Raw genomic sequence first — 12,314 nt, 5'->3', positions numbered from 1 at the left:
GCCGAGCCCTTTCCCTTCTGTCTTGTGACGTTATGGACTATTCCAAGGCACAGTTCTTTATGATGGACAATGAGATGTTGAACCCTCAGTCACTGGGCGGGGTTCTTGTCAGAATAATCGACTAAGGAATGTAGAGAAAAGGGTCTTTGCAGGAGCAAGCTTCTGTGAGACCAGGTGGTATCTCATGTGACCTTAGTAGAAACAGGGTCTGGAAGTGTCCCCACATTCCTTTATAGGAGCAAATTTATCAGAGACCAAGTGGTATTGCACGTGACATTAGGAAAGTGGGGACAGGGCCTTGAAGTGTCCCCGTCCTTGTCTGTCCTCAGGCTGGAGTGCATAGCACGCGATGCTGAGCTGGTTGATAAGTCTGTCGCAGATCTGAAGCGCCTGGGGGAGCTGATTCACAACAGCTGTGTGTCAGCCATGCAGGAGTATGAAGAACAGCTCAAAGAAAATGCCAGCGAGGGTAAGTCACCAAGGCGACCTCAGGGATTCTCCCAAACACGGCACTTGGGGACTGGAGTTTCTGCTGCGAAAGGGCTTTTCTTAGAAGAGCAGACTGTAGCCCACGCTGCCCTGCTCCTCTCAGGTGGGGCTTCTGACCTGCCTGTATGTGAGCTCAGGATTGTAAGATCCCAAAGATTGACTTGCAAATGAAGTGAATTTGCAGAAAGTGCAGAGTGATGAACAAGATGAATGCGCCCCCCACCCCTTTTTTTAAAATGTTGCTATAGAAAGTTTAAATTGGTTTGAATGATGTAAAGACCTGAATGGGCAAAGCTAAGCGGACGCATCTGGCTGTACATGAGGACAGGATAGACCACAAGCACCAGTAATTATCTTGGATTTACTGTCCATATTGTTGTGTTGTGACGAACTTAAGAGAGTTTAGAGAATTAATTGGAATGAAATAATTGTAAACATTTCCATTACAGTGAGATTTCCATGGCACTAGAATATGTTATAATTGGATTTGATCTATAGTATTTTCTGTTACACACCAGAAAATGCTTCTGCCTGTCCTCTAAAAGCAGGTGTGGGAGGCTAGTGAGGAGAGAGCTTGACATCCTTATGGTTATAGGACACCCTCGTAGCTGAATGTCAAAGACCAGGAGGGTACTGTCATTCTGGCTCACTGCGCTGTGGGCTTTCTGTGCCATTTCCCCCATTCTTTTGTCGCCCTTCACTCCACTAGAAGCAGCTCACAGGAGACTGGGCCAGCAGTGGTTAAGTGTTCTGGCCCTGGAGGCTGCCAGTTTTACCTGCAATCTCAGTTCTTTCATTTCTTAGCTGTAAGACCTGAGAGAAGGTAGCCTCTCCATGGTCTCATTTGGAAAATGGAGTAATAGTGCGGACCTCCAAGGTTTGGATGATTACGTGAATAATTCCATACATGTAACGTGCTTAGCAGACTGCCTGACTTGCAGGGTTAGCTGTTACCATTAGGTAAAAAAGGATTTGTGCTTTGGGATTGTCTTTTGAAGGATGTTACTGAAGTAATAGAATTTAAAAATATCTTAAATATGGGGGGAAATTTTTTTTTAGATATATTTTCTTTTTTTTTTTATAAAAAAAATAAATAACTTGAATGTTTTGGACAATGATCCAAGTGTGTGCTTTTATAGCACCCGGAATACATCCAGAAGTAAAACCTTAAATTTACACAGTGTTTTTCTTTTTTCATTGTGATTGTTTTATGTAAGTATTATATCCACTTGGCTCATTCCCTATTTCTTGTCTCTTTCTAGAAATTTAAAAATATTTATGTACCACAAATGAGTAGTAATGTTTTTTCTTTCCCCTTTTAACAAACAGTTAGTGCAGTGAGCACACTGTTTGTTCTGCCTTGCTCTGTCCATCTCACAGCGTACTTTGCAGAGATTTCCTTATAAAAATCTGCTCCCTCCTGTACCTCTCTTTTTCTGTGTAGATTCACAGTCAGGATCTGGCTGATCGTTTCCTCCTGGCATTGCTTATTTAGCTTGTCTCCCTATACCTGTATTTCCTGTAGACTGGTATTTAGCATATTCTGAGTCCAGACTGACAGTTCCAACTCAGGCGTAAGATTATTGCTATCTCTTTTTCTTAAGTTGGAAATTTTTGTTCCTAAAAATGTTAACATAATTATGCTTTTGTCTTATCCTACATTATCCTTGTTTCTAAATACCAGTGCCAATCTACTGTTACCAGTAAGACTTCTCAATGCAAATTTTGATTTCTTTGCAGTGCTCTTTGTGCTTAGAAGATAGCCCACTAGCAATGTGCAGTCAAAATACTGTGTTTCAAAATTATTTGAAGTTTTTTTTTTTTTCTGTGTGGTTATGCCACCAACTTAATATACAGTTTAGCCTCTTTCATTTATTTTCAATTTTTAGGGATTACTTTTCTCATTTTGATTTAACTTTGGGGTTTTTTTTGTTTGTTTGTTTTTAATTATATAAAACATTGGCCTGCTCCAAAGTCAAAACTATAAAAGAAGGGCCATTGGGAAATTTTGCTTTCATCTCAGTTCCCCAGTCCTGTTTTATTCCTCCCCTCTAGGTAACCATTTCTATATTGGGTTTATCTTTTCCCATTGTTTCTATTTAAAAATTTAAGTGTGTGTGTGTGTGTGTGTGTGTGTGTATGTGTGTTATACAGAAGATAACGTGTACTGTTCTGTACCTACTTATTTTCACACATGGAGAGCACTCCATATTGTTATGTAGAAATCATCCCTTCTTCCTTTTACAATTGCACAATATTCCACCGTATAAATAGATGTGAATTCATACTTTATTGTCCCTGGTAGTGAACATTTGGGTTGTTTTCAGGCTTTTGCCATTCTAAATAAAGCCACAATGAATAAGTAGACTAATGAATGTGCTATATCATATCTCTGCCAGCGAATCTTTGGGAACGATTTCTAGAAGTGGGATAGCTATTGCCAAATTCTCCTCCATAAGTTTGACATTTACACTGCCACCAGCAGTGCATAATGGTACTGTTTTACAAGCCTCACAAACGAAATGTACTGTCAAACACTTGGGTTTTTGCAACCTGGTAGGTGAGAAATGGTATCTCATCTTTCTCTGAATGGGCAAGGTTGTGCATCTCTTCTAAGGGCCATTTGTGAACTGTCCATATATAATGCCTGTTTTCTATTGAGCTGTTGGTTTTAATTTTGAGGATCTCTTTTTTGAGTTGCCAGTTTTCTCTAGTTTGTGATTTGCCTTCTTACTTTGCTTATGTGGTATTTTATGCAGAAAAGTTAAAAATATTTGTCCTATAGTCAAATTTATCAATTTACCCTATCGTATTTAGATTTTGAGTCAGTTAAAAACATTTTCTTTACTCCCAGGACATAAAGTAATTCACTGTGATTCTCCCCGCGCCCACCCCCCACCCCCCAATGTGATTTCATTTACTTTTATATCTCTGATCTACTTAGAGGTTTTCCTGATGTATCCAGTTTTCTTTTTTCTATATGGCTATTATATGTCTTAACATCATTCATTAAAAATAGTTCATCTTTTCTCCACTGCCTGATTTTCTTTTTGTTTTAAGAACTTCATAATATGTTACCGATACACAATATTAGTGTGCTGTTAATGAGCATTTAGCTTTCCAATCTTTTGCTTTCCAGCGCTGTGGTAAATAATTCTGTATGTATGCCATTTTGCACTATCCTGTCTCACCAGAAAACAGAAAGTGTCTGTTTTCTCTTTAATTTTATCAGCATAATATTTTCAAGTTTTTTATTTTTTCCAGCCTGAGAGGTTAAAAATGGCACGTGCATATATTTAATTTTCATTTCTCATGAGTGAGGTTGAGTATTTTTTGTATGTTTAGGAAACACTTGGATTTTCTTTTCTGCAAGTTGCGTCTTTATTCTTTGCCCATTTTTCTATTGCAGTCCAGGAAACTGAGACCCAGAGAGATTAACAACTAGCAGGAGAGAGGAGAAGGGAGAAGAGGGTGTAGTTTTGGCAGATTTGGGAATAAATCCCAGATTTCTGATTTTCAGAGCAGGGCCTTTCCCACTTTACCACATTCTATTCCAGCTGTCTTCAGTGTTGTTGGAATAGCATTTACAAGTGAAATTCTGGTGGATTACATAAAAATCCCTAAATAATTGTGTGTAATATGAATGCCATTTCATCGACTTGCATGTTTAAAAAACGTGAAATCTTTTCTCAGACTCTGAGCCGAATCCTCTTACAGACAAGTTTATTCTCTCACGGATTTCAGCTTGGACTCTGACTAGAGTTGGCTGGGTTTCATTTTTACTTCTGGGATTTTAATTTGAAACTAGGGCTAGGATAACCTTTCCATGACATCTTTTGTTCATCATTTCAAATGTGTTAGGTATGAACTTGACCTCATACTTATTTAATAGAGAAGATCATCTTTAAAACGCTTTCTTTTAAAAACTGCTAATGGGATAGTTAAAAAAACACAAGAAAAAACTTCACTAATACTATGCCTTTAGCATCTTCTTTTGTTAATTTTATTAAAACAAACAGGAAATAATAGAATTTAAAACACTAACTGATTAAAAATCTCTAAATTAAAAAAAACACCAATTATTAAGAGGTTATTTTACAAACAATAATTGAGAAAATTTTTTGGCCTTATAGGTTATGTCTTTGAATTAAAATAAGGATGTATTTTGAAGGGAGTAAGCATCCAGGGTTTGCTGATATCTGTTATCTGTGGAACTTCACAAATCCTTCTTTAACTAATGTGAAATTGGTATTTTTTTTAGGGAAAGGCCCAGGGAAAAAGAGAGGCCCAACAATCAAGATATCTGGGGTTCAGGTTAATGTGAAATCCATTATACAGCATGAAGAAGAGTTTGAGATGCTGCATAAATCTATTCCTGTGGACCCTGAAGAAAAAAAAAAGTGAGTGCGCCATGTGCCGGTACCTGGGTGGTTGTGCCACAGGAAAATAGACTGGCAGTTAGTTCCGTGTAGTTCCGTGGTGTTTTCATTGTCTTTGCTGCCACACACCGTCATACTTTGTCCATGGTCATTTGTGTTCCTTTCCATGTCAGAAAGGCCCCTCCTCCAATGTCTTCCTGTGTTTGACATCCTTTCAGGTACTGCCTGACGTGTCGTGTCAAAGCTGCACATTTCGACGTAGAGTGGGGAGTGGAGGATGATTCTCGCCTCCTGCTGGGAATTTATGAACACGGTTATGGGAACTGGGAGTTAATTAAAACGGATCCAGAGCTTAAGTTAACTGACAAAGTAAGTAACTCTGTGATGCTGGACACTCCTAAATTTGTTCATCTTTTTATATTGATTGCTTATTTTTAACTATTTTACGGGTGGGGTGGGCATCAAATTGGAAATTAGTACAATAGTAAATTCCTGGGATTTCATATCCTTGGAAATGTTACAGCATCTTTAGGGGACTGTGGCACTGTTTCATAGATGAAAAGAATAGCCAGGTAAAATTTCGGGGAAATTGTAGGAGAAATCTTGAAGTTCTGATTTTTGCTAGAGGTCAGTTTCATTGCAACAAATACCAGGGTACAATTCTTAATAATAAAAGCATTTCTTGGCCTGAGTTGTTGGCCCTTTGTTTAAAACTATTTGAAGCAACCGTATTTCAGCTCTGCATACAGAGAAGCAATGAGCCACACCTTGGTGTTTTTTGTAATGGAATTAAACCTTGGCTGTACTTCTCCCACCAAATGTAGCCTCCCACCCTCTCCGTGTGGCAAATCGGGCTACCAGGTAGTAAGGCCGTGCTCAGAAGTGTAAGCAGGGAAAGCTGACTGGCTCCAGTTTTAGTGGCTGTGCTCCTGGCAAGGCTTTTCCTGGCACGTCAAACAATGCTCATGCCATGTGCAGTGTTGTGAGAGGGTGACAGCACCCTGCAGTAAGCACTGAGGCCGAATCCAGTGTGGCCTGAGAGGCCCATCTGTGGCGGCAGGATGGACGCTGTCCTGACATGGCTCAGTGCTCTCCAGCAATGCTCTAAGAAGCATTTTCAATCTAAAACGAAGCTTTAACCTAGCTCCAGGGATTCCCTGCTCCTGGAAGGAGGAAATCCACGACGGCTGGGATGGTCTAGCAGATGAAGCCAACAAGCCCCTCCTACCTGAGTTGTTCTACCCTGTTAACAGCACAGGTAGGAGCCAGTGGGAGAGCTGGACTTCTCCATCCCATTTTGTAAAACGAGAACGGCTCATGAGGGATTTTCAGTGACTGGGAGCCATGGACATGAGATAGGATCTGAGGCTGTGTCTATATTTTGGGTGGCTGGGGAGGGAAAGGACTGCTCAGTTCTTTGTCGTCTCTGTTTATCCTGATCCACTAACCGGGACGTGGGTGGTGGCGGGTGCTTCTCTTCCTTTCCTGTTGAAGATTCTGCCTGTGGAGACAGATAAAAAGCCTCAGGGGAAGCAGCTGCAGACCCGAGCAGACTACTTGCTGAAGCTGCTCAGGAAGAGTCTGGAGAAGAAGGGGGCCGTGTCGGGCGGGGAAGAGGTGAGTGGGGCTGGCAGCTGGGCATCCTTCATGGGTCTGAGACTCCGAGCCTGCACACTTAGGAAAGAGAAGAGATGCCTTCTCGGGGCGTTGCTCAGAATAGTACCTTCTCGTAGTCAGGTGGTGATGGCTGGTTGGTAACAATAGAAACATTCATTTAACTACTGACCTAAACATGTGGGCAACTTTCTTACAAACCCGTTCTCTTCAAATATTGCCTCAAAATAGTCACATCTCTCCCAGTGCCACTGGTCCAGACATATTGTTGCTGTTTCTTTATGCTGCTTCCTACGTTTTGGAAGATACTCATAGTTCTGGTAACAGTATGACTGCCACCAGGTTTGCCTGTTGCTACAGCTGACTCTGGGCTACTTGTAATCAGGGGTCCAGGGAACAAACAGGAATTGGAATCCACAGCTAATTCAGAAGTGGGGCTTCAGTCATGACTGCCTTACTTCCTCGGTGAAAAATACCAACCTGGTTGCTAATGAACTCACCTGAGCTTTACCTCCTTTAATTTCCCCAACTTTTCATTTCACTTCATACCTGGAAAGCTGGGAATCACAGTTAGCAGATACGATAAGTTCCATGTGGTGCCAGCAGTCTGTGTGTGTTTCCTTAAGTGCTCTTGGCACTATGCCATTTGTATGAATTTCCCTGTATTACAAACCAAAGAAATTTTAGAAACAAAAATCTCACTAACCCCATACCTCGTCCTCGTGCACAGAATAGGATCGTAAGTTGTGTCATTCTCCAGATAATATGTTAAGTATAGACTGTAAATTAGGCTCTGGAGAGACAGACGAGACCAGGTTTATCCTTGGCGTTAGATTACTGTCGTATCTGATTGATAGGTCGACACCTTTTCCTTATTTTTAGATATAGTATGCTTCTTGGTTATTTTTTTGGTTTTGTTTTACTGTTTCTATTGTCGTCTTTTATATATTATCTTTATTTATATCTTCGTACATAAGATGTTTTTCCTTCTTTTGAGTTACATCTTTCGAATGAATTCCAAACACTGGAATCACTCGTTTCAAGCATATGGATGTTTTTATGTGGTGTAGGTTATGTCTGAGGCCTGCAGTCACGTGTCCTCACCCCCTACCCGCCCTGTAGAATTGGTTGCACTTCTTTGCCTTTCCTCTGAATTTTCTTGTTTGAATTACGTGGCTGCTACTGTTTCAGATCACTGTGCTGTTAGGCCTTGCTTTTGAGGGACTTGATGTGTAGTGTTGTCATCATTTTCTCTCCCATTCGAGGCCAAATTAAAAAAGCGGAAGCCTCGAGTAAAGAAGGAAAACAAAGCGCCCAGGCTGAAAGATGAGCATGGGATTGACTTCTCATCTCCCAGACACTCGGACAATCCGTCAGAGGAGGGAGAAGTGAAGGTAGGAGGCTCGATTTCAGTTGAGGGTTATGTTTTCAGCTATATTAATTGTGTCGATTTGTATGAAACCGTTCAGAATGTGTTTGGTTTACCTGCAGAGTAGATCAAATGAAATAGAATGCGCATGTCTTTGCTTAGCCTGTGAGAGAAAATGTAGTTGTTCCTTTAAGTCGGCAATTGCAAATTCACAAGGAAATGAAGGGAACTGCGAGTTGAAGGATAGATGGCAGTTGACACTCAGCCTCCTCGTGGGGAGCGATAGGAAGTAGTGGGGACTGGGGTTAAACAGGGAGCTCATGTTTGTTGTTGAGCCAAATAAAACTTCACCTGTGGATCAGCTTTGGCCCAAGGAATGCCAGTTTGCAACCTCTGGTGTAAGCAAAGGGGAAAGTAAACTGGTACCCTTCAGTGTGTTGTTTCAGTGAGTGTCAGCTTAATGGATTTTGTTTTGTTACTGTTCGAGTGTAACTGTGCTTTGAGATTAGTTCCAAGAAAATTAGCAGTGGGTATAGGAACTAGCATGGACTCGGGTCATGTGTACCTGAATTCATAGTCATATGCTAGCAACCTCACCAGTTAGCTGACAGATACATAATCTCTTTGGTCCTCAGTTTTTCCAGTCTGTGAAATGGGAGCAATAATGCCTGTGTTGAAGGGTTGTTATGAGAATTAGAGAAGATATAAGTGAAGAACATCTGCCTCTACAAGCTTAACTGGTTATTGCCAGAGAGGTTAGACTTGTGTAAGTGCTTTAAGGCTACATGCTTGAAAACAAGCTTCTAGGTGTAGACGAAGTGATGAACCACTGGGGCAGTGCTTCTTTCTCCAGAAAGTTAATGAATAAATATGAAGTTTGTGGCCATAGCTCATAGCCCTGTTTGTCTTCTAGGATGATGGCTTAGAAAAAAGTCCAATGAAAAAGAAACAGAAGAAGAAAGAGAACAAGGAGAACAAGGAGAAACAAATGAGTTCTAGGAAAGAAAAAGATGGGGACAAGGAAAGGAAGAAGTCAAAAGATAAGAAAGAGAAGGTATCGGTGTCATTCTACTTACTGAATTCAGAAACAGAATGGGGCTGGAGGGCCCTGAAGTAATCCTCTCTTTTTATGGGTGCGTCCAAGAAGGAAGGGTGGGGCTGTCAGGGTGAGGCCTGCACCTCTCCCTGCAGAGAGAAGGGAACAAGCAAGTTCGGGGTATTCTTGCACTCTTTTACCTATTTCAGGGGGGATGTTTGAATGATAGAAGGCAGGTGAGAGACTCACCTGCATTTACAGGTAACTACCTAAAACACATTCTCAGGTTCATGGTACAAGAGCACAATCCACAGATGGATTCGAATATTCGAAAGATTTAGGCTTCAAACCAAATACTATCAGAAGTTGAGCTTGTGGAATAGAAATGGGTGAAAAACCCCGTTATTATATATAATCTTCACTTTCGGAATTTGATGAGTTCATTCCAAACCAGAGAATTCTGGTGTAGTGTTACATGTAGGCTTGCTGACTTGTGATGAAATCATGTGGCAATTAAGCTTTAATCGTGGTGAAAACATACAAAGATAACTGCCACCATTTCACCATCCAGTCATAACTCGGGTAGATTTTTTGCTGACTACCTTTGGAACTTTTGTCTTATGTAAAAACAAATATAAAAACCAGACCAGATTGCTTGCATAGCCTCTCTCCCCACTTAGCACCACATCACAACTTTGCAAGTGAAGAAATAACGTGTTACAATTCTGATAGATGAGGAAGATTCTGTTTGGAAGCAGTTTATGTCATTCCTATTGAAATTGCTTTCAAATTCCTAATGTGATAAACCATCCTATGACAGATACTCTGCATTTCTGCTTCCACAGAAACGTACTTTTCTTAAAGTGAAACATTTTTTAAAATAAAAGTACGAAGAACGATTCCACAGACATCCATGTATTCACTACCCAGATACAGCTTTTGTTAATATTTTTCGATGTTTACTTCAAGTGGCTTATTTTGGCTACTGTATTTTGAGTTTCCTGCACACGTGACTGATGCTGTTGAAACTCCTTTTCTCCTGCACAGCACTGCTCTGTAATTGGTTTGAAACGCTCCTATCTGTGTGTTTATACTTCTGCTACACATTCTACAATCATAAACAAAGTGTAGTGTTTTATGTTTTGGAATGTTCATACGTGAAGTCATTTTTTTACAAAAAATCTCTCTATATTTATATCTCCATCCTTCTACAGCCTTTCCTGGAGAAATGAGATTTGTCCATGGGGATTCATGTAGATTTCAATCATTTACAGTATTTTCGTTAGCCCAAATTCCTAGATCAAAGTGTATTAATTTGTAAGCGCTTAATAAAAGGTGCTGCATGACACTGTACACGATCTCTGCCAGTTGACGCTCTTGATGATTTCTTTGTGCATTTCCTGGATGGAGGGGGTAGAAGCCAAAGTACTAACAGTGAAGAAGCTGAACTTATCATTGGGTGCGTTTAGAGACAGTTGTGGGCATGATGGGTGAGGAAGCTTTAATCACATAGTTTTTGGCTTCCTTATGTCCCAGAGGATTTTAGTTTACTGTTTATGTAAAGTGAGGCCTTCTTACTCACCCTCTGTAGTGATGTGACGTAGATAAGTCCAGATAGCAAGGCAGGACTGCACAAATGACAATGACTCCCTGTAACTCTTTTTTAAAAGCCTAAAGGTGGCGATGCCAAATCTTCAAGTAAATCAAAGCGATCTCAGGGTCCTGTCCATATTACAGCAGGAAGTGAACCTGTCCCCATTGGCGAGGACGAGGAGGATGATCTGGACCAGGAGACGTTCAGCATAGTAAGTCCTGAAGCGGAGGGACGCCAGCCGGCGTCTGCAGCCCCGGGGCGGGCTGCCTGCAGCTCTGCCCCCCGTAGTTCCAGCCACACAACCGCATTTGGTCTGAGCCTCAGCACATTGCTTTGGACACACATGCTTCTGATACCTAAGATCTTGTGCTCTGGAGCAGGCTGGAAGGAAGCGACGTTCTTACTCTACTTCTAGTGAGAAGGAATCTGAGGGAGTGGATTTCATGTCTTGTGCTCCCAGCCAGAAAGACGGCAGGGGCCCTTTTGGCGTTTGGGAGACGGAAGTGTTCCCTGAGCTAACGTGTATTGAATACTTTCTGTGTGCAGCCCCTGGAGTTACCATGTTGTGTAGCAGACTGTTTCTGTCATCGTAGAGGTTACGTCTGCGTAGGGGAGCTAGTCAGGTAACTGCACAAATCGTGTTTGTGCTGCTGCATCAGTGCCATGGAGGAGACAGGCCAGATACTACACAGATCCTGTGAAAGGGACGTGACCCAATCGGGATATCAGGGAGGCGTGTTTAAAGAAGTGATGTTTGAACTGGCTTCTGAAGGAAGAGGGAAAGGTAACAGGAAAAGGGGCGGGAAGAACACGGGGGGCAGGGACTAGCAGCATGCATGAAGGTTGTGTAGCAAAACCAAATATGGTGCACAGAGGAGGTCTCAGAGGCCACTGTGGCTGGAGTGGTGAGAGCAGGGGGCAGCGTGACCCGAGACGAGACTGGGGTCTCGGCTCAAGTTGCCAGAATAGTGGTGAACGTGGCATATCCTGCGTGCTTCCTTGTGGTGGTGGCTGAAGCTAAGATACGGCCCAGGATGTGGTCTGTCTCCCCAAGTGAGACAGGGAAGGTGATTGGGGGATGTGCAAGGACCAGGCTTTAGAAACAGGCACGGGTGCTCTCAGGGCCCTGATTGCTTTCCTGGAGCTGCAGGTGTGTATTGCATCTGTCGCGCCAACATTTCCCTTCCCCACCTCTCTTGTGGTCCCTTTCTCTCCCCAAATTTCCATACATCAGTTCACTTGAACAGTTAATTGATTCTCAGAGAAAGTGGTCTTCCATACCTCAAAATACTCCTGCAGTCCATTCATATTTATTGGGCACGTGTGTTTTTAATGAATTGCCTGTTTATACCCTTTGCCTATTTTGGGTGATTTGTCTTATCTTACCTGATGTTCATCTGTCAGTCATTACAAGTATCTTCCAGTTGGTGCTACATCTTTTTTATTTTATGTCCTTTTTTTAGATTGAAGTAGAACACTGAAAAATAAACATTGTAAGTGTAATGGCTACGGGCATTACCAAAAAGAGATGGAAGTTGATAGGATTTTCATTGTTCTGAAGTTCATTATGTCAGGTACTTAGTGGCTGACCACCCTGTGTCTTACAGGCCTGAGAAATTTTCTCAAATTATTTTGTGATAATTTCCTCTTAAGTTCTTAGTTTTATCTTCACAGAACTCCTTGTTTTTGGATATTAGACTCTGGGAAAGGTCCCTAATGTTGCCGTTTTTTTTTTTTTTTTCGTTTTCCACTTCTGCTTTTTAGACTGCTTTCTAGGGGAGCCCCTCAACTTGATCTCCCATTATTTCTTTTGAGGCTTTCATTTCTCTTGTC

The 12,314-nt window shown here is 41.6% G+C and overlaps 1 protein-coding gene across 10 annotated transcripts in view; it reads left to right on the top strand.

Annotated features, from left to right (window-relative positions):
* Nucleotides 1-12,314, top strand: part of CHD2 (chromodomain helicase DNA binding protein 2) — a 95,071-nt gene that overhangs the window by 65,182 nt on the left and 17,575 nt on the right. For 6 of the 10 annotated variants that reach the window (XM_074317485.2, XM_019726690.3, XM_074317489.2 and 3 more), the window contains 7 exons: nt 330-469; nt 4,751-4,889; nt 5,087-5,237; nt 6,363-6,485; nt 7,748-7,876; nt 8,765-8,905; nt 10,558-10,692. In XM_074317485.2, the coding sequence (XP_074173586.1) occupies nt 330-469; nt 4,751-4,889; nt 5,087-5,237; nt 6,363-6,485; nt 7,748-7,876; nt 8,765-8,905; nt 10,558-10,692 (958 nt within the window). The remainder of the gene's footprint in view (nt 1-329; nt 470-4,750; nt 4,890-5,086; nt 5,238-6,362; nt 6,486-7,747; nt 7,877-8,764; nt 8,906-10,557; nt 10,693-12,314) is intronic. The other 4 variants (XM_074317487.2, XM_074317486.2, XM_074317484.2 and 1 more) reach the window with 2 other exon arrangements.

This window comes from Rhinolophus sinicus, chromosome 13, assembly GCF_057876585.1.
Source record: "Rhinolophus sinicus isolate RSI-liver-muscle chromosome 13, RSI-T2T, whole genome shotgun sequence".
NCBI classification, from domain to species: domain Eukaryota; kingdom Metazoa; phylum Chordata; class Mammalia; order Chiroptera; family Rhinolophidae; genus Rhinolophus; species Rhinolophus sinicus.
This window is presented reverse-complemented; position numbering and strand designations above follow the sequence as displayed.